The following is a 24,802-nucleotide window of genomic DNA, read 5'->3' on the forward strand; positions in this document are numbered from 1 at the left end:
TTGTTCGTAGCCGTTGATCGTCGGTCTTGCGGCTTCCACGTTTCCGTGAGACGGAACGCGTCTGCTTTGGTTTGCACGGAATCACATTCGATGTCTCTAGCGTGTGCGTTAAAGGGCCACTCAGCAAGTACCATACCAAATTTTAGTTAGACCGTGGAGGCTGTTGGATGTCCGATGAGGAACGTTTGCCACAAAAATTTTTGAACCGGTTCATTAAAAGCTGAAAAAACTGTTTTTTTTTTATGAAGCGGCGTCTAGCCGAGTGTCCTTTAGGACCCGTTTTTTTGGGCTATAAAGTTACACCACCACCAAGCGGCGCGAAGTGAGGATGAGATGAGGCGAGCTCGAAATAGCTCGAAACCCTTGCCGCTCCTCGGCGTAGCCTTCGCAAGCCAAATAACTTCCCTACCCTCTGCGCATCCGAACAAGTCACGTGCGCATGACGTGCCCGAACAAGCCCAAACCCCGTGCACGTGAGCGGTTTTATTATTTTTTTACCAGGTCTATTGCCTGTTTGTGCGGGTTGGTGGTGGTGGTAGTGGTTAGAAGATGAGAAAAGGCACCTAATTTCTGCAACCCGGTCGGGAGCACGGCGCAGTGCCTGATGCGGGGTGGTTTGGAAGCGCTGGCTTAGACGCGGTAGAATAGATGAGCACAATGAAAGCATAGAGAAATAAAGAAAGGTGATGAAAGCGCGAACGCGCAGGAGCGTTCCACGGCTGTCGTCTGCTCGATGCGCTAACCGTGAGGACACGAACGAGTGCGAAACGCTGGCGCATTAGCCCCGCATCTCGTTGCAATTAACGGGGCAAAAAAATGAAAAAAAAGAAACAATAACGCTCACATTCCCTTATTGCGTCTCATTATTTGTCTAGAGTTTTACTAATCACTTCAAGCAACAAATACGTAAACTGCGCATGTCGTGTTAAATAATTTTCGCCATGCCATGTGCCACTGTTGGCAACGCGCACGTCATGCCCTCTTCTCTGGGCGAGCGCCCGCAAAAGGAACGGGGAGCAGCGTTCATCTTGAAATTTGACCCATTTCCGCGGCGCTTAGCGTTGCAAATTTTGGCAGACGTGATCGTTAACGCCTTAGCTACGCATTGCAGTCATCACCGGCCACGCTGGTGCTCGCCGGCATCAAGCGATGGTCAGTGGCAACGTTAGTCAGGTAGCAGTTCTGCATTGTGGTGCACCTGCTTAAGGCAACGTAGACAAGATTCTATGGGTGCCTCTCACCATTTTCCCACAGCTTTATATCCATGAATGGTTCCCTTTGGCGGGAGACCAGTCAAGGCAGATACGGGGCCAATTGCGCTTTGTCTGCATCCCTTGTGTTCGCTTCCGTGCTATTACGTTTCTGATCGTGTTTGCTAGTTAGGCGCGCATTCCATGATCATTCTTGACTCGTGTCTCGCATCTCTGCAGAACATTCCATTTTGTGGCGGTTTTTATTAATAGCATGCTATTAAAGCAGGTACAAAGGTTTAGATTTCGGAAGCCACCAAGTTTTAGGATATCAATAGACATAATTACTTTTATCATAATCGAAGTGATCAATAATAAACTTGCGCGCAACATTCTTCTAATTATGACTTTGAAACTTGCCTTAACTCCAAAGTTCACGTCAGGCAATATAATTACAGGAAACAACAAACAGCTTCTTGGCCGCGTCGGTACATAATATGGAAACAAACACACGTTGAAGAGCAAAATGGGCTGTGATAAGCCGAAATACAGCCCGTAACTTATGGAATCTTATTAAGTGTCCCGTTTATTGCTTCAACTGCATGAGCAGTGGGCCTACAGCACTTTGTAAGCCACAATGTTCTCCTCTGTGTCCTTGTTAGGCATAAAACGTTCGTATTAACATAACTTTCCATTACAGCCATGTGTGGTCAAGGATGTCATGCAACGCGGGGCTACTGCGAAAAGCCAGGACAATGCAGGTACGTTCTCCTTGCGGCATCTTTGTGCTTGCTGTTGGATGGATTTTAATAAGAGCCACAATCCAAGGCCGAAGATGTCATTCAATATTATGACCAACTTTATTGCCGAAGCACTATCAAAGTCTGTGCACAGGACAATTAGTCTCCAGTGCAGAAACAAGGTCATCTTTTCGGTGACCTTGCAGCACAAGACTGTCGCAGATAGCGCCCTCGAATGTCACCGCAACTCTTTATTTGCAGGCGCACAAGTAGCGTTCCTTTGGGCTGCCCCGAACCGGCCTTCTGGCATGGGGAAGGTGACAGAAAAGCTTAGAAGTAGCATAATATATCTGCAAATAACAAGAATAAATGGCTGCATGATGCGCCAAACAGAAACTCAACCGTAGCCAGAAAGTAGTCATATGAAGCCAACCTGAAATTTTTGTCGCCAGATGTGGTTGTAAGGTATCTAAATTTAGAGTTACTGTATATGCTCTAACTCTATCCAACTTGGTGAAACTCAGATAACTGGGCGAAAGGTTTTCCTTGTAAAAATGACTGAAGGTGCCATGACACCCGATTCTTGATAATAATGTGTGTTATGGGGATTAACCCTTGGGTGTTCACAAACAAGCTGGCGAAATTTTAATACATTTGGTCGAAAACTTGGTCTATAACGAGCATTTCTATTAACACGCGAGATATAAACACACGAGAATTTCTACAAGCACGGCACTGGTGCGGTCGCGAGCTGTGACATAACAAGCCATGGCGCTTGTTTTGCGAGCGTCTTTAATCTGGCTAACGATTTCAGCTCGGCATTGCGAATCGAGTGATTTACAGTGGCTGAAGACAGCGCCTGCACTCCGTGAAGCACATGATGTCACACACGCCATGGCGAAATGGCGGGCCCCGAGGTTTACAGCCAGTGACTTCCGGGGCTCATTTTACAATGAAATGCCTTAAGCTGGACATTTTTCATGCAAGTACAGGCACAGTAGACTCTCTAACTTTATATTTCGCTGAAAATTGTAGGGTAATTCTGTCATGGCCCTTAAACTCGCATTACAGCCGCGCGTTTCTCGTAATATTTTGAGATGCTAAGAACAGTTATTCAATTTACAAAGAGCAGACGAGAGAAAAATGCGCATTTGACTATCTCTGGTAGAAACATTGACGAATAAAACTGCACTGCCACAAACATTTTTTTTATGTGATTTAACTGTAACGCCCGGAAGCGCCGTCGTTCGGACGACCGGGTCTCACGGCTTGGCGTAGAGTTCAAGTTATCTTGCAGGAATGCTATAGCTACGCACTCCCACATAGTTGGCTGAAATCGCGAGTCTGTTTATTGGTAGGCGCATAGAGTACCGGATATGCGGACGTTTATTGGTTTGTATTCCGCGCCAGATTTTTTGCTCAATGTATGCTGCTTCCACTTGAAACGCCGTGGTTTTCATTCAGAGGAACCAATCTTGTGTTTGATTTCTTATAAACAAATGCGCTGGTGTCTCCTGGTGTGCTACTACAAAGCTATTGTTACGGTGCAGGAGCTATGTGGTTATTCGTAAAAGCCGAATATAACACCCCATTTCTATATTCAACTATCCATGAGGCTAGAGGGGCCCTAGAAAGGAATGTCCCGCGGAAAAGCAGCCCGAGAGAGTCTGAAATATCGAAAGATATCAGTAAATTGGAAAAAGACCAATATTTCACTATTAATACATAAAACTTAAACTAACATAAAGTGCTTGAACAACAGACCATTCAGCTGTCTTTGAGCGTTGCACAAAATCTTCACGAAGATAATTTCGAATGGGATAAGATCCACAGTAGACTTTAATCACTGTATATAGCAAGCTGGATTCAGGAAAGATCACTCTACGACGGATCACCCACATGTTATTAATCAAACAACCTCATGTTATTAATCAAACAACTGCTGAATACATAGAATCCTTTGAGTGACATTCCTATTACACCAAGTCATTCGGCTCTGTAGGGATACCATGTGGTTCTGTTGGCACCACTGCGACAACGAGTACCTGAAATATACGTGTGGTAGTGAGTAATCTGGTATTCAGCAACTGAAGGTTTTTAATACCGTGACGATACACAACGAATAAAGACTTGACACGCTATGCACACTACAACGTTTTTAGAAATAGCACTGGTATGAAGTCGATGGTTGTTGTCCGAATTGGGAGTTATATTGAATACATATCATATCGTACCACAGGTTCACTTAAGATAGGCTTAAAATATGGACTCACTAAGTGTATTAGCATAATCAATAAAGTTAATGAATGATAACCATTAAAATAGCTTTTCTTGTGAGCAGTTTAAATTAACTTGAGAGCAGCTGGGATTGTTGAGGTGCGTGGTGGAGCTTCCCGCAAAATTATGCGAAACACAAAGCTGAACCGAGGGATGCACTTCAGAGCACGAACGCCGACGTGCGGCGGCCACTACCAGACACCAGAGTCGAGGATCGCTTCCCGTCGTTCTTGATTATTCCACTAGTTGCCGCAAGGGCATTGCCGCTTGTAAGCATCAATTTTTTTTTTTTGTCATTGTAATGCGTACTCGTAAAAGAGAAGACCTTTTCAAACGATAATAAACGCTATTTGCTTTTTTCACGACGGCCTACACTGTAAACCAAATTACACCCATATAGGTGTTTTATAGTGTCTATAACTCACACCCCAACACCCCACGAAATGGGTGTATCAAGCAGGGCTACACCTATATCGTGGGGCGGATTTCCGAATTTACACCCTATGGCACAAAATTTTTTCGGGTGGAAAGACAAATGTACACCCAAGTGGCCTTAAGGGAGTGAGGGTGTAAAAGCGAATGCACCCAAGCAATCTTAAGGGCGTAAGGGTGTAATATTGCTATGACACCCTAACACCCTTAAAAACAAAAGTAGTGTAGGGGTGTAATTGCTCAAACAGCAAAAAGGGTGTGGGGGTGTTCATGCTGAATAATGCCCCAACACCCATGCAAAAAATACCATAATTCGAAAGTTACCCCTTTCCAGTAAGCCCCCGTGGAAGCACGTGAAAGCTTACCCTTTAGCTAGACCTTTCATGTGCAGATGTCCTATGGTAGTGGCTCCTGCCACAGTGTGGTAATCCTGGCCTTAGCACAGCTTTTATGGTGCATATATGAAGCACGGCATATAACACGTAATCCTAGCTTTATGCAAAGGCATCACTCAAAATGAACTGCCACACATAACACAACGTTCACAAAGTCATGCCATTGTGCAAAACCAAATCAAGCTTTATTTTATTAGGCACAGAGAACATACAGGATTCAGAGACAAATTGTACCTTAATCAGAAGCCTTTTTCAATTGTGCAAAGCAGAATGCCATTTGCTACAAAAGAAGACCGGAAATCAGACGTCAATGGTACGGCATGGAGCTCTAACGACCAATGCATGCATATTAAAGTACAACAAAAGAACCTTTATTTGCACTTAAAAATGAAGAACTAATTTTAACATGCTTCAATGCAGCACAAAAGCACAGTGCAGTGAAGCATACAAACAGCAGGAAGAGTAGTGCAATGCAGCATGCCTTGTTTCTCCAATATACTGAAATAATATATCAATGCACACTACAATTACCACAATGATACGCCACAGTTTGCATGTGTTGTGGCATGCCTTATGCATATTATGCAAGGCTAGTGGTATTCTAATGAATGTAATGACAAAACAGTCTTAAAATGGCATTTTCATTTCACAATAACCCTTGTGTGTTCAGACATTCAAAATACTTGGGAAACAATAATACAGGAGTGAAAACAATAGGCAAAATTACAATAGCTTAACAAGGTCACTAGATACTAACCACGCAGAATAATTGATTTAAAGATGTAAAATATCAAGTGCATCACATAATATGTCCCCCTGAAACAATGCAACATCAAAGAACATAAAATGGGCACACAAAAGCAGGGTGAAAGAGTAACCACTTACAGCTAGCAGAGGTGGAGCAGCCAAGCTATCATCTGGAGCAATATTTTGGAGCATCATATTTTGCTTTTCTAGGGAGAAAATCTAAATTTGGAGCAGGTTTCAGGAAAAACAAATACAGCATTTTTGAGCTTGAAATTTCAAATTTACAGCATTGATTGATATGTGCAGTTTAACATCCCCAAACCACCATATGGTTATGAGAAACGTCGTAGTGGAGGGCTCCGGAAATTTTAAACACCTGGGGTTCTTTAACGTGCACCCAAATCTGAGCACACGGGCCTAATGCGTTTCTGCCTCCATTGGAAGTGCAGACACCGCAGCCATGATTCGATCCCACGACCTGGGGGTCAGCAGCCGAGTACCATAGCCCCTAGACCACCGCGGTAAGGCTCCAAATTTACAGTAGTACAACAAATTATACTGAATCACACACACAAAAAAAGTATATGTAGAAATTATTTGACATACGCTAATTCATTCAAAATACACGAGAGTGCAGCTATTTCAACAAAAGCACTCTTGAACTGTCCCACAGTGCAAACAATGCTATCCTCCCTATATACGAATGCTCCTCGACTCGAATCTCATCCTTCACTTGTACTAGCTGAGCACAGCACCACCGCTTGTCTAAAAATGATGCTGCGTTTCTTGAGAATCGCAGCAGATTATCCCTGATATTGAGTGACTTGCTCTGCCTAGAGACTGCGCTGGAATCAATTTTCTCAAGTCAAGGTGAAGCATTTAGTGAAGGGACGTTCTAAAATACGGGTGTAAAACTCGCAGTAGCATTTGGTGAGCTTGTCCAACTGTTTGACAGGCGACCCAGAAATTCCAGATATTCGTAAAGGAGGAGCTCAAGGGGGTGGCGAAAAGAAAAAAAGTGGCATACGATTTTCTTTATCGTCGCTTAAGGCTGCAAAAACCTCATAAATCACTCTGAAAGACGGCCAGCACTTATACTAGTACACGTTATTGAATGGCATCTGCATGGCAGAGTAATATAGGGACAAAAATATTTTGTGTCCTGTAAATCAAAAAGCACTTTTCCGCAGAGCGAAAGCGTATTCTGGCAAAAGCAACTTAAAAAGCGTTATGGACGTCATAGAAAGGGGGGGGGGGAGAACTTTCTTTTAAACCGTTCTACTCTTTTCTTTTGCTGTGAGGTTAGAATATAGCCAATTAAAAGTTATAATTATGGTTGGCACATCTGTATTAGATTGGATGATGATGACCCCGCCTCGATGGTTTAGTCGCCAAAGTACTCAGCTGCATTTTTCATGCAGGCGGAAATGCTGTAGGCCCATTTCCTTAGATTTGGGTGCACAAGAACCCCAGGCGGCCGAAATTTCTGGAGCCCTCCCCTAAAGCGTCTCATAATCAAATGATGGCTTTAGGACATTAAACTGCACACAGCAATCAATTGGACGGTGATGCGCAAACTTAAGTTGAATAATGGAATTTATGTTTCTTGATAAAATTAACAATACTGAGAAATAATTGAGGCTGGTTGGGCATTTCATAATGGTTTTGTGCAAAATTAGGAAATTGTATCCAATTGACACAATTAGCACGGCTGCTGTTCTCTCGAACATGCAAATATGAATACGAAAATATCATGTAATATTTTGCTACAGACATTAAACATGTGCTGTGAATAGACATGAATGCCTGAATTGAATAGTTAATTTCACGTCAAAACCACGACCGCACAAAGAAAACACATGAACAGGACGGGTGCTCACTAGCAGCTGTTTGTACCTTATATTCATAATATACTATATATTCATACGTACAACCTTAAAAAGGTGGCGAGCCGGCATGAAGTACTGATCGTGTTCGTGCCCCTAACAAACTAGCAAAATTGCGCCGGTGCATCGCTGACAATCATGCTGAGCAGCTCAAAGGCTGTAAAAAGAAGCATGCGTGGCCATTCACGAAGTCTGCCACTGAAGTGGTTCACAAAATACCCCTATCGTGCAGAAAGACACATGTTAGCCAGACGACGAGGCGCTGCGTCAATGATCGAGCGAGGGAACACGCCCTTACGGCAAAGAATAACGACGGTGCCCGTTCAAGAGCACATGTCACTTCATGTGGATTCACACCAAGAGCCATTTTCATGGGCTTTCACAAAAGAAAAGGGGTATCACGTTAGCAAAACTTCACTCATCATGTATGAGCTGGAAGCACGGTATCTAGCGATCATGTGTCCTATAGCGTGATTAGGTAAGGGACGGCCCGAGTAGGTTGCACAAGCGTTGACAAAAAGTGGGTTTATATCAGCCTATTTCCTCAAGAAATCAACAATTGCAAATGAGTGCCCAATCCGTTTATGTGTTTTCTTCGTTTGTGTGGTCGTCACTTTGGCGCAAAATTGACTATTATTTAATGCAAACATGCACCAACTATCCCAACAGCAAGTTCTACTACATATTGATGCTACTGCTGCACATGTAAACAACAATAGCACGTGCAGTTAGTTCCCTTAGAACTGTGATAAAAAGGGCACTATACAGTGCCTCAGAGGAGGCACTTTCAGTATATTTTTTGGTAAATAAAGGGCTTAATAAGCATAGGACCTTTTTCTGTGTTCATGACACACTGTTAGGGTGATTTCATGCTAAACGCCCAGCCGTTTTGGCGACCATCTCAAATGCATTCGAAAAATATTGTGCTGATTAACTGTATTGAAAGCAGTGAAACGGTAGGATATTTCGGAGAGAACAAATGTTTGGTCGCAAGGTTGCCGTCGGAACTTTCGGGGATGTCACTTGTGTGTGTGAAAAAATTTACTTTAAAAGTACGTTCTATACCAAACTTGGTCTACATGTTGAGTAAAGGTTCTTGTGTAAGGTCTTTGAAGCTCAGTAATATTATTGCAACTATACTGGCACATAAGCTTCTAAGAATTTATCCAAAATGTGCTATGTTTGCAATTTCTTTATTGTAATACTGCAGTTTGTATGAATATCTGTGTAGTGAATACCTACTCCCCGCAAGGTATATTTTGAGAAAAAAATATTTGAGACTTATCAAGCTGGTAAACTTTGAGAAAAAATCATAAATTCTACAAAATTGTAATTTTTGATCATACTCAGATGCAATTTACGCCATGTGTTGGCTTAACTAAAAATTACCTTTATACATAAATTGAAAGCAAATGAACACTTCTTTTCATATACTATCATTGAATTTTTTGTTTTAAGGAAGAAAATATTTTTTTAGCATTCCCATTGGTGCCTATCTTCCCATTTCGTCATACGACAGCTGCCACCTTGAAATTTCCTATTTTCATCAATGGGAAAGTTCAGAACTTATTTTCTTCCTTAAAACAAAAAAAATGTAATGATAACAATTGGCACAAGAAAATACCTTTTTTTTCCTTTCGATTCAGGTTTAAAGGTCATATTTATTTGGAACACTCCACAGTGCAAATCGGGTCTCAATATAAACGAAAATGACGATTCTGCGAAACTCGTAATTTTTTCTCGTAATGTTTAGCAGCTTAAGAAGTCTCATAATATTATTTCCTCAAAATATACCTTTTGTGTAGTTAGTATTCATTAGTCAGACATTCATAACACATGTTGGCTAAGTTCTTGTGGGCGTAGTAGACGAAGAAAGTGCTTAACAGCGCAAATGACAAGAAAGAAAAGATGAGACGAGAACAGAGCCCTGAACAAACAACCAAAGCTTATGGCAAACCAACTGCAATATACAGAAAACAGAATCTGCACATAACCACGCAATATAAGCAGAATTACACATACATGCCCCATACGGCCTACCTTATTGACAACCGGTCATATAAGGGGACCCCAGATAACTAACTTCACAGCAGTTAAAAAAATTGAGGGTGCGCTAAGACAGGAAACGCCAAGTTCTTGAATATAGAAAGCTTCACTAATCTCGTGCTCGCGCCGATTTTTATATCCCCCGTAATCAAACACTTGTCAAGAATTGGCTGTCAACAAGACTTATTACAATGGTCTACCAAGTGGCTGGGAAGGAAACCTTTTAGAGAGGGTGCTCTCTCAACCGATCATTCATGCATCGCCCTGTTTGGCCGATGTCCACAGGTAAATAATATCTTGTAGAGAATAGCTAAAACACATTCAACATGGTGCATAGCGTGTTTCTTAGTGCATGCTTCTTTCTCAGGTCCTTCGCTTTTGACCGTGCGACATAGGCCAGCGAGCTTGTCGCGTGCGCACAACGCAACTCTTACACCTATTTTTCCAGCGACCTTCTTTAGCCTATGGGAAACTTCGTGTACGTAGGGAATAACAGCCTCGCTAGAATGAGGCTTGTTGAGTTAGCTCTTGCTTTGTGTCTCATCAGGCAATCTTAGTGACGTTAGGAGAGTCTCGGCAAGAGAAGTTAGCAGGGGATTAGAAAAGCCTGCTTGTTGAAGGCAGTGAACTTAGAACGAGAAACTGCACTCTATCTGGCGGTGACAAGAGTCAGTTAGAATTGCTTTTAGGCCGGAAAAAGCGATGCTTCGCTTGACTAGCTTAGAATTAGTGGACGTAAAAAGAACGCTTTTCCTTGAGAAAGGTTCGTACCGCCAATATACATGGTCAACCAAAAAACTATTTCCAAGTCAAGGCATCGTAACTTGTCGTCATGAATCGAACTCCGACTTTAATTCTAGTTGCATCATTTCACGCCGAAAAATGTCAAATATCTCACCGGTGCAGATGTGTGCAGTGGCTCAAGTTTAGCACCGGTTCTTTGTGACTTTTTACTCGCGCGGTATGAAAGAAGTCTCATGGCTAACTTTGATCACACGAGTACAGTTAAAGTGTTCGACTACGTTGACGACTTTTTAGAGCTTTACCGCATCGATCAATCTGACCCTCGGCGAACCACTGATGAGATATTTGACGTTTTCGGGTGTGAAATGAAGAAACTAGAAATAACGTCGGAGTTTATTTCTGACGACAAGCTACGATGTCTAGAATTACCGTATAGTGCGGAATATAGGTCGAGATTTTTTCCAAAAAATTTCGCTAAAAAGTCACCCCTCGACCTATATACCGGCCCTTGGCATAAACAAAGTGATCGTCTGGCAACAGGGAGTGTCGCATGTTTTTTGGGCATCAGCATCGACATCGCCTCCATGGGCCGACGCCTCTGCCGACGCCATTTTTCTTTTCTTGTTCATTTCGTGTTCGTAGAGAGTGGCGACTTTTACTCTGCGACCAGCTATGAATACCGGGACGCGGCGCCAGTTCACCGCCGCGTTTAAAAGAAAAGTTATAGAATTCGCGGAAGTGAATGGCAACATGGCGGCACAGCGGCAGTTTGGAGTGTCCGAGAAAAGCGTCAGATACTGGCGCAACCAAAAATCCAAACTGTCAGTGTGTAACGCGAGGAAGACGTCGTTTCGCGGTCGCCGAGCTGTGCACCCGGAACTCGAGGACAAAGTGGCGGATTTCGTCCGCGAGTACCGTGCCAAATCCCTTCCCGTGAATGCGGAGCTCATTCGCTCAAAAGCCGTCGAGCTCGCCCGTGAAGCCGGCCTGTCAAAGAAAGACTTCAAGGGATCCATTTATTGGGTCCGTCGCTTTATGCGACGCAAAGGATTTGCGCTTCGACGGCGCACGTCGATATGCCAGAAGCTGCCGGAGATGTACGAGGACAAATTGATAGAGTTTCAACTCTATGTGAACAACCTCCGGCGGCAGCATGGCTACATGCTAGGCCAGATCGGCAACGCCGACGAAACGCCGGTGTGGTTTGACATGCCGTCGTCCACGACTGTTTGTGAACGCGGGGCAAAAGAGGTGAGGCTTTTGTCGACCGGTAGCGAGCATTCGCGCTTCACCGTTATGCTTTGCTGCACGGCCGACGGCAGAAAGTTGCCCCCCTTCATAATCTTCAAGCGGAAGACGATGCCGAAGGAGGCCTTCCCGCGGGATGTCGTCGTCCGCGTCAACGAGAAGGGGTATATGGACGAGGCCCTAATGCGCGAATGGATCCGCACAGTGTGGAACCGGCGGCCCGGAGCCCTCCTGCAGCGCCGGAACATGCTCGTGTTGGATGCATTTCGCGGGCATTTGACAGCATCGGTGAAGGAGAGCCTTCGCGACGGAAGGACGGATCTTGTCGTCATTCCGGGAGGAATGACATCAACACTTCAACCGTTGGACGTCGTCCTCAATAAACCTTTTAAAGACCGTGTGCGTGCGCTGTACACCGAATGGATGGCTGGCGACAACCCGCGGACCCCGACAGGCCGGCTGCGCAGGCCACCTCTCGCGACAGTTTGTGGTTGGGTCTCCGAGGCATGGAGGTCTCTGCCTGAAGAGATGGTGGTGCGCGCATTCAAGAAGTGCTGCATCAGCAACGCTCTCGACGGCACCGAGGACGACATGCTGTGGGAGGCGGCTAGTGACAAGCAGTCGTCGTCGTCGGAGAGCTCCGACAGCTCGGAGGACTGTGAGGACTGACTAAAGTGAAGCAGTGAACGATTCCGCGTTTTTCTTTTTTTTTTTTTGCTGGTCAAGGTAAGGGGGTCGACCTATATTCCGCCTCGACCTATATTCCGCATTATACGGTAGAAATGCTTTTTTTTTGTTCATCATGTATGTTGGCGGTACGAGTCATTCTCAAGAAAGAACCTCCTTTTTACGTCCGCCCATTCTAAGCTGGTCAAGTGAAGCATCGCTTTTTCCTGCCTAAAGGCAATTTTAACTGGCTCTTGTCACTGCCAGATAGAGTGCAGTTTCTCGCTCCAAGTTCACTGCCTTCAACAAGGAGGCTTTTCTAATCCCGAGCTAACTTCCATTGCTGAGACTCTCTTAATGTCACTAAGAGTGGTTGATAAGAGACAAAGCAACAGCTAACTCAACAAGCCTCATTCTAGCAAGGCTGTTATTACCTACATACACGAAGTTTCCCAAATGCTAAAGAAGGTCACTGGCAAAATAGGTGTAAGAGTTGTGTTCTGCGCAGGCGATAAACTCGCTGGGCTATGTCACAGGGTCAACAGCGAAGGACCTAAGAAAGAAGAATGCACTAAGAAACACGCTACGTGCCATCTTGAATGTGTTTTAGCGATTCTCTTCAAGATATTGTTTTACTTTTGGGCATGGTTACATTGGCCAAACAGGGCGATGCATGAATGATTGGTTGAGGGGGTACGCTAACTCTCTAAAAGGTTTCCTTCCCAGCCACTTGGCAGACCATTGTAATAAGTCTTGTTGTCAGCCAATTCTCGACAAGTGTTTGATCACGGGGGATATAAAAATCGGCGCGAGCACGAGATTAGTGAAGCTTTCTATATTCAACAACTTGGTGCTTCCTGTGTTAGCGTACCCTCAATTTTTCTTAACTGCTGTGAAGTTAGTTATCTTGGGTCCATTTATATGACCGGTTGTTGATAAGGTAGGCTGTATGGTGCATGTATGTGCGATTCTGCTTATGGTGCATGGTTATGCGCAGATTCTGTTTTCTATATATTGCAGTTGGTTTGCAATAAACTTTGATTGTTTGTTCAGGGCTCTGTTCTCGTTTCTTCTTTCCCTTCTTGTCCTTTGCGCTGTTAAGCACTTTCTTTGTCTACCATACAACACCAACCAGTCGTATCAAGCACATTGTTAGTCTTGGAGGCGTATGTGCCAGTGAAATTGCACTAATATTACTGCGCTTCAAACACTTTACACATGAACTTGTACTTAACATGTAGACAAATTTTGGTATCGAAGCAATGAGCAGCACTTTTAAACTACCTTCCCACAAACCACACTGAAACGATATTCCAGTAAGTTCAGAAGGCAACTACGTGACCGAAATTTTTTTTCTTTTGAAATTATTTTACTGTTTCACTGTTTTCAATGCAGTAAATCATCACAATTTTTAATACATTTGAGATGGTCGCTAAAATAGCTGGGATGTTTGGCATGGATTGACCTATTAGTGTATCCACCTTTTAAGCTGGCGACATGTAGGCCATCTCCAGTTTTTCATACAACTGTAACATTATGCATTGTACACAGTTTTCTACACGCACTGCTGTTGATCTGATGGCAAACTGATACTTATATTGAAAATATAAATAGGTATATAGGACACATAGCTTGAGATGAAGCCTTTCCCATCAGAGGAATGTTCCTAAAATGTACAAGATATTTGGTGCACCCTATGAGTAGCGTCCACCACTGCTGCCACCCTTTGAGTGAGGTCGTGAGCCCGCAACAGCTGCTTTCAGGTTGTGATGAAGAGTGCACTGCATTGTCAGCACCCAGTCCATCGTATAAGACGTAGTGTGCTTTCCTTTCAACATTCTGCATGTAAGAGATGCACAACATTCAACTAAGCATTTAAAAAATACTGGGAACAATCAGAACCTCATTATGATGTGTCATATAATAAAAAGCTCCAGCTTCTCCACTTTCAGCTTTACTATTATTCACTTTTACGTTTACAAGCATCTGTGCATATTAGTGTACGAATGCAAGTGCCATGTTTGAGTATAGTTTTTTCACAACCGTGGTGGTGGTGAAAAAGTGCTTCTCTCTTGAATCATGCACCTACCAAGAAGCTTGAAATATACTGGGAAGCTCAAATTTCAGCGTTTATACCAAGTTTTCTTGCTAAGCTAGAATACCCTAACCAATAGGCCACTTCAATGGTTGATACAAAAAATTATATAAACCCATTCAGACAGAAAAGTAGCAATATTTATCATTTACTTTGAAGGATCGTTGTGTAGACATGTACACATCACAGATGTACAATCTACTGTGTGAAAATAGTGTAAAACATCGAGCAAGCCCCAATATGGAAGGATCAACAGCACTGTGTATTTGTGGAAGCTCACCTCTAAATTTCTTCTCCAGTTAGATAAATTTGGTGTACTCGATAATTTTATGTCTTTCACAGGTTGCTTATTGGTCAACAAAATGATTACTTTAGGCCACGAGTAAAACTGACTACTCTCAAGAATAAATAAGACGTGCTAACCCTATTCTTCGAGTGCATGCATAAGCAGCTCATTCGCAGTTGAATTTTTTAAATTCATAAATACAGCCATGAAACAGATAATGTATCACAAGTAAGTTAAATATATGCTCAATAAGCTCTGAACTGTTGGACCATAAATATGTGTAATTTAAAAAATGCACGACATATTGGAGAAGTAGCTAACAGGAATATATGCACGGAGGGCTCATTAGTTGGATCAGTGTCCTTACATTCGTAAGGATGAAACCTGCACAGACAAAATGCATGAAATAGACAAGAGCTGTTAGGTCTGCCTGCTTTCATTTACAGCCGCCTGTGTCGCCATCCTCATTTTGTTTTTCGCGAGCGTGTTCTTTAGTGGCTAACTATGCCTACACCATTATCATCTGTGCTGTATCAGTCTAACTGAAAGTTTTGTGTGCGTGTTTGTTGGTACACTTTGGCTAAGCTTTCATACGTAACCACAACGCAAAACCCTACACTAAAATATACAGAAATATTCTATTCTACAATATTCTATGTGCCGCAGTACAATGGTGCAAAAATGCAAAAAGATGTGTGCAATTGAGTGTGGCTGTTCAATCCCTTGTTAAAGCAGATCAATATTTCTATATCCTGATTATTTACGATATACTAGTATAAATATAAACAAACCTAGCAAGGCATAAAAAGCGCAAACAAGGTACATATAAATTCTTTGGTTAGCTGCACGATTTTTAACAAAACACGTCACGCCGCTGCAAAGCGCAGGCATCAAAGGGGTACTGATACAAAGTTTAAGTATTTTTCAATTGTTGCTTTAACTAGCGTATTTACTCGCATTAAAAACGCACCCCTATCTTCAGTTATTGAAATCTGGATTTTTTTTTTCTCCCACGTAATCAACGCGCCCCATTTGTCCACTGCAGTCCCGCTAACTGACAACTGGCGCCTCTTTTACCGTTGATCTGCTTCGTTTTTATTATTATTATTATTATGCCATTTCTTTCGCCCACCTCGGCTCGCTCAGCCCCCCCCCCCCCCCTTTGTTTTCTCACCCGCTGCCGAATGCTGTAAGGTTTATCTGCGCGGGGCACATCCCCCCCCCCCCCGTTTTCTTTAACCATGCCCCAAAGCGAGGTTCACGAACACTGCGACTGTTGAGACATCGCAGCTGATAAGCACACAGCGAGCGAAGGTCACGAAGCTACCGACGCCATGAGACGGTCGCTTCCTGCAATTACGAGTATCGCGGGCAAATCGGGAGTTGGCAGGCAGGCATGCACTTCTGCACTTCGTTGTTCGCATACACGAAAGCTTACCTTTTCAGCAATAGCACGAAATCCAAAAGCGTTCTCCATGTAGCTCCCAGCGTAGAGTCCGTTGATTGCTTGATCGGATGCTCTCTGCTTGCGGCGGGCACAAGCTTCAACGAAAGCCGTTGACAGAGGACACACACTCCGCCGCACCAAAGTTGTTCTGTACTAGCCGACACGCCACAGATTGCAGTGACACGTACTGTATCTACTGTAAGCACAAGTTAAACTGCGCAAGCCGTATAAGTACGCGTCCCTGACGAAGCAAGTGAATAGTAAAATAATAAACCACCGTCAGCCTGCAGCAAACACGCACACGGCATGTTACCACCCAATTCAAAGTCTGCCTGTTGACGATGGCGATGCGCAGTTGCCCCCGAGACCTCAAAACCGAAACCGAAACCGAAACACATAGCAGTACCGTTTTATGATATAATTTCCAAGCTATCTCAAGCCTCCAAGATATAGTGTAATATTTCATGCTTGACAACATATTTATTTGCTAGCAGAGCTTCAAAGTCTTTTTTTTTTGCCACTGACGTGTGCAGGTGGCAAATGCGTAGCCTTCGTAATGTACATTTTTTTTTCCCCGGGTGAGGCGTTATTGCGGCGTTGTTTCGACATTTCGGAGTCAAAATTTGTTACTTGCGGAACATAGATATAAATAAAAAGTTAGGGAAGGGTGGCAAGGAGGTTGTTCCATATTTGACACATCTCCCACTCTTTTTAATGTTCGTTTGAGGAGATATTTTTTAATTCAAAATGGGGCAAATCTAGAACCGGAACAAGCTCAACTAACGCTGCCTTGACATATACATACTATCAACGTTCTTCTAGAACAGTAATATTTATAAATAATGTTTTAACATTACTGTTTTAGAGGAAACGTGAACGTATGTATGAGCCAATTGAGTGTCATTTGAGCTACTTTCGGGTCAGGATTTGGCCCATTTCGCAAAAAAAAAAAAAAGAAAGCTTGCGATTCGGATCCGCACGTATGCAACTACAGGCAAAAATTTACATACAAATTGCGCCAGGCCCCCTTTTTTCCTCTTTCTGTTCCCTTGCATGCATAAATCCTAGCAACACCCCTGCTGTGCTATTAGCTTCTTTTAAATAACACTCTGCCAATCAGCAAGAACCGGGGACTTTGCTTTTTTTACCGACAAAGTATGAAGGGCGCTTGCTTTTATTTCAAGTCTTAAATTTTGTGTGAGCATACCAATGTGCGATTATCAGTGCATTGTAACGTGACAGTAACAACTGTCAATTACAATACTGCAATTAGTCAACTACTCTCCATCTTTGTGGCACGGGTACATTGCGCTAGTGTTGTCTACGATCGTTCACGTGTATATTATACGACGCGCAAGCGTGCATTTCAAGTAAATATAAAAAGAGCACTAAGTGCCCACAGAGTGGTGCGACCCATTGGAAGAGTTCACCCGTGCTTAGCGTATGTGCGTCAAGCTTGTCCTGCGGCGCAGCATGCGTGCACAGCAGCTGCATCAGAATAAGCTTAGCCTGTTGATTGCAAACATGCCTAGTTCCGTGGCAATTCGAATACTACAAACATTCATTTGAACTGACCCATGTTCATAGATCTAAATATAACTCACTGAATAAATCAGGGACTCGTGTATTGATGCGAAATACTTCAGTGTGAGGAAATATATGGACCTCCATTGTAAAGAATTGTCCCCGTATCTCCATGTTTCTGCAAATGTCGTCAAAAGAAGATAGTCTTGCGTGTGGAGAGAGTGAACAGGACATTTATTTGGTGTTCTGCGCAAGAAAGTCGGTGAGTGGTATTCTGTAGGCACTGCGTTTGAGTGCCTCGAGCGTACAGCTAAGGCGAAAAAGAACATCAAATCATGTCGCACGTGAGACATGAGCGCCATCTGGCAGTCTTCCTGGAAAACAAAGCGTGTGGCTTTGATAGGGGTGTGCCCGCCCATCTCAGAGGTGATAAGGTGTAGAACGCAAGGCGACGGGTAGATTCCACCACGTTAGCAAAGCGTTGGAAACACTCCCTGTTCCGTGCAAGCATTTCATGGTCAGCGCAGCGTGATAAGCGCTACGGCCTTTAATATTACTAATGTATGCTTTTTCTAGTAAAAGACGCACATGCAGAATATATACGTGTTGTTATGGTGCCACAGACATGCGCAATCATGGCTTTTTAATTGACGATTGCACAAGCATGAACGCTCAGTCTTGAGCAACACTGGTGGGCGCTGCAGATGAGGTCGGCCATTTCAAGTACCAGATGCCGTATAGAGTGGACAAACCGACAAATGTACAGACAGACAGACAGACAGACAGACAGACAGACAGACAGGCAGACCAAAATTTTTGCGTTGAAGGTCCCCAAAAAAGACTATCGTCTTTAATAAATCAGGACCTCTGGTACAAAAAACTTAGTGTGATTTCAAATGAGAAAGCGCGCACGATAGCCTGTCGAAAACCGTGTGTAATCGTTTCATGTTATGTTTAAGTGCAACATAATCTCTTTTACTGATGTCTCTGTGAGAATTAGGGAAGAATGGACATAAGCGGCAGCAAAATATTTTCAGTAGGAATCCCAAAAAGTTAACCCATGAATTAAGTCATTGAACATGTGAGGAATCTTCTGAATATAATATAGGGGTGGTTTATTAAATATAATACATAGCACGATATTTTGGCGAATGAATTATGGGAAATGAAAACGAATGCCGCAACATCGATCTTTTCACCAGACTTCTGGCATGCGGTTTGATTGCATCCGTTGAGATGTGATATGTATTGATGCTCTAAACTATATACATATATGATAGGTGTAACGTTCAAGGAAGCACCCTTGGGTGTAATTTGCTAACATATACCTATAATACACCTAAAAATGAGAAATGGGCGTACGAAAGGTGGAATTGCAGAACTTACACCCATGCGGATAAGTTTGGCAGAAATAATAGGTGTAAGATGGGTGATTTATTCAAAAATCCACCCTTAAGGGTGTGAAATGATTTGCAGTGTATGCGCACTTCCCCTAGCAGGAGAGTTGCGAAACGCCTCTTGATCTGGGTGGCTTTGACTCTCATGATACCAGTTGTCCCGACCTCTGTACCAAAACCTTACCGCAACGCACCACAAGATAATGTAAAAGGCGGATGTTGGACAGTGACTGTGCCGATTCCGACGTGCACTCATCTGGTCGCATCTGGTGGGTTTGCAGCGATATTCTGGGTTTTGCATAGCGAAAGCACGGTATGATTGTGAGGCACACCGTTTGTGGAGGGCTCCAGAAATTTCGATGAACGTGGAGTTTTTTTTTAACGTGCTCTGGCATCGCGCAATACGGGCCCCTCTTGCATTTAGCTTTTATCGAAATGGGATCGAACCTGTGACTTGCTGATCAGTCGCCGATCACCATATCCACGACACCACTGCGGTTCCTGCCGCTTACATTCCGCTGTTCCACTCATTTAAAACTCGTTTATATATTTAACCAGGAGATAAGTTTACGCTGGCCGTTTAAAGCTTAAGAAACAGCGAATCTGGTTGATCTTAATTAGAGGCTTAACGTGGCCTTCTTGAGTGATCACAGGAAATTTCCTTGGCGTGGACGAAGTCGAACCCAACCTTGTGAAGGACAACGCAAGAAGGTCCCCGGAGCGCCATAATTAACGTGCAAAGCTGCACTGTGGAACTTACGGTAGAAGCGTGGTGGCCTCTCGTCGCTCGTATGCTTGGCTCGCGTGGCGAGCAAACACGGCGCTGCGGCTGCGCACACTGACTTGCACTCTTCTTTCTCTCTTCGCATTCCATCGAACTATTACACCCTTTTCCTCACGTCAGCCTGCACTGCCTATTGTGAACCTCATGCGTTTGCTATACACATCATTTCAAACTGCCCTGGTAGATCCTCCCCAGCGGGCCTTGGGATGTATCAAGTCCTGGGAGGACTGGGAGACCCTACTTTCAGAAAACCCATTTGAGCAGACATTGGCCACCGACGGGGCTGCCAGCGTCATGGACCACCACCAAATAAATGCTTGAACGCAGTGGGGTCGTGTAGGGGCCCGGGGGACTGCGTGCTGCAAACTCAACCGTTGATGGGCGCGGCTGATAAGCAACGGCATCGAGGTTTTTTTTTTTTTCGTACACTTGACGTTTTACTTCAAAAGTGAGCTTCGCTATTAAAAGTGCGGTTTTCTATCGGTGCAGTTTATTAATTAGGCTTCTATATTTGGGCGCAGCTGCCGGTTCGGCTGGCAGGGAGCCAAGTGTGACCAGTGCAAGCCGCTGCCGGGGTGCCTGCACGGGCACTGCACCAAGCCGCTGGAATGCATCTGCGATCCTGGTTGGACGGGCATCTTCTGCCACATCCGTGAGTATAACAGCCCGCCAACTCTTCATGACACTCGGCCGCTACGACATTCCCGCGGTCGCGGGAAACCAAGCAACTTGCGACCATGCAAGTGTTATGTACACAATGGTACGATGAGCGTTGCAGAGTCACTGTGCGGCGTTTGACATTATTCGTGTTGTGACAGTCAACTACCACTTGAGCGAACTTCAAGGGGCCCAATGAAATACAGACAAACCCTTTTATAACGATGGCAGTTATAATAATATATCGGTTATAGGAATGAGAAGCTGTTGCACCATCTGCTCTTGTATGTTTTTGATGGTGGCATAACCGCTAATAACAATGCCCGCAAGCCGCATTATCGGTTATAACAATGAATCCAGGCTGGTTGGTGTCTAAACCTAAAAGTTACGAAACATCAAATCCTTGAAAATAACAATGAAAACCAGAAATCTAAGCTGCTGAACACCCGCCCACAAACCCAACGTCCCCAGCACCCCTTTAGATTTGCAGTAGCTTCACAGCATATTGTTGTCGTACTGCGGCAAAGCTAGATTTTGAAATTTGCTACTGTGCGAGAGCAGCGGTGGTTTACATTTTCGAAAGGACATACCATATAAATGCAAAGTCGAGAATTGGAACGATTTCATCGTTTGAAATTTCAGACATTGGAATTTTGGTGGTCCCATGAAAGCATCCTGATTTTCAAGCATGTCCGAAAAATTGGCATCTTTGTCATCCTCGTCACTAATATCTGTATCTGTCCGATCCGATATTATAGTTTTCTCACAAAAGAATGCCACCCCATATATTTTGCTTTTCCTTTCATGTAACCTGTTTATAGCAATTATCACTTATGCCAATGGAATTTTCGTGTCATTTCAGTATTGCTGTAACTGGGTACGAGTGTAGTGCACTCAACATAACGTTCGCTAACCTGAAAGTTCACCATAATACTGTACAGCATTTGGTACAGCATAAATCAAGTGAGACATCTCGGATGCAACTGAATTCTGTTATTTTCTATTGAACAGGCGCCTCTCAAGCGCAGGAAGACACAAGCAGTCGAGAGAGTCTACGTTTCTGTGCCTTTGGTAGAGCTTGTTGCTGTGACACGAAGTCTGTCAACTTTCTAAAATATCCTATTGTAACTTTGTCGCATCCTTCTTTTGGTTTCGGATAAACTCTGGATACAATTTCGAAAATATGGTAGTTCTGCACAGGTACTAAAGCATGCACGCGGATAGGTTTCGTCTCCCGCAAAGCCGCTTTACCTCTACGGCGCTGATTGCGATTTTTATTTATGGGTGGCAAGTAGTGGTTACGTGAGCGCAGCAGAACGCAGAGCTTTATTTATTGAATTGATCTCAAGAATCAGCCCGCATCTGCAAATCAGGTTCGTTCAACTAAAATATTTACTATTCAAAAGTTCGTTTTGTAGAAAGACTTTCGCATAGAATGCATAGCGAAATCTCCGGGAATATTCCAACAGTCCGTTATTCTGAAATATTCGTTACACCGACGTTCGTACATGTGAGAGTCTATGGTATAAGGTTTCTTAAGTACTTAATTTTGGTGTTTCACGTGCCGGTTCCACGCCGCAGTGACAGGTTTCGGAACACGTAATTATTTTCATAAAGGTATTTTTAAATGCTTATGCATTTTTTTGTCGCGCTATGTCAGACGTCCGGCGTTGTCTGTGGTGTTCGCGCGCTAGCATGTATCAACTTTCGCTCTCAAACCCTCTCCCATAGCAACATCTGCGGGTGCGTGCGCTTATCCTCGCCCCTAGCAACCGGAGAATATGGGGCGAGAGAGTATAGGAGAGGGTAGGTGCAGTGCTCTCTCCTCCCTGCGCTCACTTTCCCGTCCGCTTACGCCTCATTCTCGACCGTTCGCTGGCTGGGCGCCTCTCAAGGCGATGACGGAAGTCGGTGAAGGCGAATGATCTGACGGCAACGGTGCCCTCTCGGTGCAAGTAATCCATTCACATTTCCTCACGATTCTCTTTGGGGGGGGGGGGGCATTTTTTTTACATTTCGTTTCCATTGGTGTTCGTTGCCGGCCCTGCAAACGGAGGACAGTGCCACTGGGCTACGCCGCGACGACCACTTTCCCAAATGTTTCGTTCTGTGTGTGTGGGGGGAGGGGGGGGTAGGGTGAAGAGCGGGTGTATGTGTGTGATGTGCATGTGTCTTTGTGTTGGGACCACGAACACTAGAAATGTATCAATTTACTCTCACCTTATTGAAAATTAAGCGTTATGCCTTTCCGCTGTTCATAGCATCGATCAACGATTTTTTTTTTCAAATTGGCCAAGAAGGAGTGGAGTTGCGTGGATTTGCCGCACGCAACTCCACTCCAGGTTACACGTTGAGGCGTGACAAAGGGGAAGAGAAGCTGCGTATAAGCGCGTCATGACCTTAAGCAATTCGTTTGTTTATTTTTTCTAATGTTTGAAGCAATGTTGTTTTTAGGCATGGCTCACTCCTCACGCAATTATGAGCGCACTGGTGTAATTCCGTATCTTGTAATTCTAGCGCTACTTAGCTCACGAAAAGTTCTCTTCATGCAGGCACTCTTCTTGAAAAGTTCTGTTCAATCTTCACCTTATGCATTCAAGGAGTACTCACACGATATTGAGGCACCACATCTTTCATTTCTTTGGTATGCACTATCAACGCTCTCCACACACAAACGCGAGACAGCACGTACAAAATGTTTTACTTTGATGATAAAGTTTGTCGCCCAGCATTTGCAAGCCAGCTCCACTGCAGTGAGCATTATGTAACGACAAGTCAACGCAATTCACTGAGGAACTTGCATACTGTGTGCCGCTTAAATCGCATAAGTTGCTGTCTGTCTATGGACGACAATTCAATCGTTGTTGTTTACGTGAACCACGTGCGATTGGCAGTGAACAGGCAGCTGTTGCTAGTATGTCGCAAGTTGCAGTCTTCCCGTCACGTCAGACCTCTGTTGACATGGCACTGCGAAGCCACCCTCTCTATACCACAACCACAATCGCTGTTTTAAGGTAGCCATATGCATTCTCAAGCACAAGAACACTCTTTTCCGGGTTGAACGAAGTGGATGGTGAGAGAAGAGAAGAGAAAAAAAATCAAGTTAATATAAAGAAGAAAGGCTGCCCGCTGTTCTTTCAGGCTTGCCACCATTCGTGCGAAGCATATGATGCCTCGATTTTTGTCCTTCTTAGCTATACTTTTCAAATGTGCGATGTGTTTCTTGTGTACGCGCTAAAGGTTTTACGAACCGAGTGCACCCCTTAATTGTGAAATAACCATGTGATACGTTTTTTTTAAATGCTCAATAAGCCCTCAAACTGCATGCCCCGGGTAAACGAGTGAACGGTCCTCGCAGCGGTGTGTTCGCCCAAATGCAACCACGAGCACGGCTACTGCGCCCGGCCGAACGAGTGTCGATGCCGGGTCGGCTGGATGGGCGAGAACTGCAGCCAGTGCTGTCCCTACCCGGGCTGCCGGCACGGCACGTGCAACAAGCCCTGGGAATGCAGCTGCGAGCCAGGATGGGGCGGCATGCTGTGCGACAAGCCGCTGCTGGCCTGCGAGGCAACGGACCCGCCACCGTGCCCCGAGGGCACTTCGTGCATCGACACGCCCGACGGCGGTTTCAAGTGCCTCTGTCCGCAGCAGCAAAAGCAGGCTATGTCCAACTGCACCATGATGCGGTAGCGCCGCTGAAACTGGTGCCAAGCGAGCTTGCATGTCCTCAAGATCAGAACAATCCGGTCGCCGTCGCCTAATGGCCTGACCAAACGTACGCGCTGCAGTGCGCATACACGAAGCTGCGCGATCTCTCTCTCTTTCCGTAGGTGTAAAGGGCCCGGCGCCCAGTCTACGCGCTGACGCGCTGCAACGCACGTCTGGTCAGGCCTTTCAAGCGTATAGACGTCGCGCATGCTGTCATCGGTGGAGCGGTACGTGGCTGTTGACTTTGGCTGCGGCAGTAGCGATGCTGACAAGATAGTGAGAACGACATGGCGTAAATCACTGGTCCCCCAAGGACACTCGCAAAATAGCATATTCACAAACAACACCGGCACAGGCGTGCGCGGGTGCCCGATTAGGACCCGCGGCTCATTGTCGCGCTGCTAAGCTCGAGGTCCCGATCGTGGTGGCCGCATTTCGAAGAACACACCCGTGTGCTTCGATCTTAATCAGGAATCCCAGGTGGTAGAAGCTCGTTTAGCCCCGTCATGCGGCGTGTTCTCATAAAACCATGG

The 24,802-nt window shown here is 44.5% G+C and overlaps 1 protein-coding gene across 1 annotated transcript in view; it reads left to right on the forward strand.

The window, feature by feature from the left end:
- The window catches only part of LOC142790850 (uncharacterized), a 53,382-nt gene extending 28,602 nt beyond the window's left edge, over nt 1-24,780 (forward strand). The window contains exons 5-7 of the mRNA XM_075885386.1: nt 1,891-1,951; nt 20,426-20,556; nt 23,920-24,780. Coding sequence (XP_075741501.1) covers nt 1,891-1,951; nt 20,426-20,556; nt 23,920-24,251 — 524 coding nt within the window. The 3' untranslated portion in view covers nt 24,252-24,780. The remainder of the gene's footprint in view (nt 1-1,890; nt 1,952-20,425; nt 20,557-23,919) is intronic.
- Nucleotides 24,781-24,802: the final 22 nt, after the last annotated feature.

This window comes from Rhipicephalus microplus, unplaced genomic scaffold (assembly GCF_043290135.1).
Source record: "Rhipicephalus microplus isolate Deutch F79 unplaced genomic scaffold, USDA_Rmic scaffold_133, whole genome shotgun sequence".
Classification (NCBI taxonomy): Eukaryota; Metazoa; Arthropoda; class Arachnida; order Ixodida; family Ixodidae; genus Rhipicephalus; species Rhipicephalus microplus.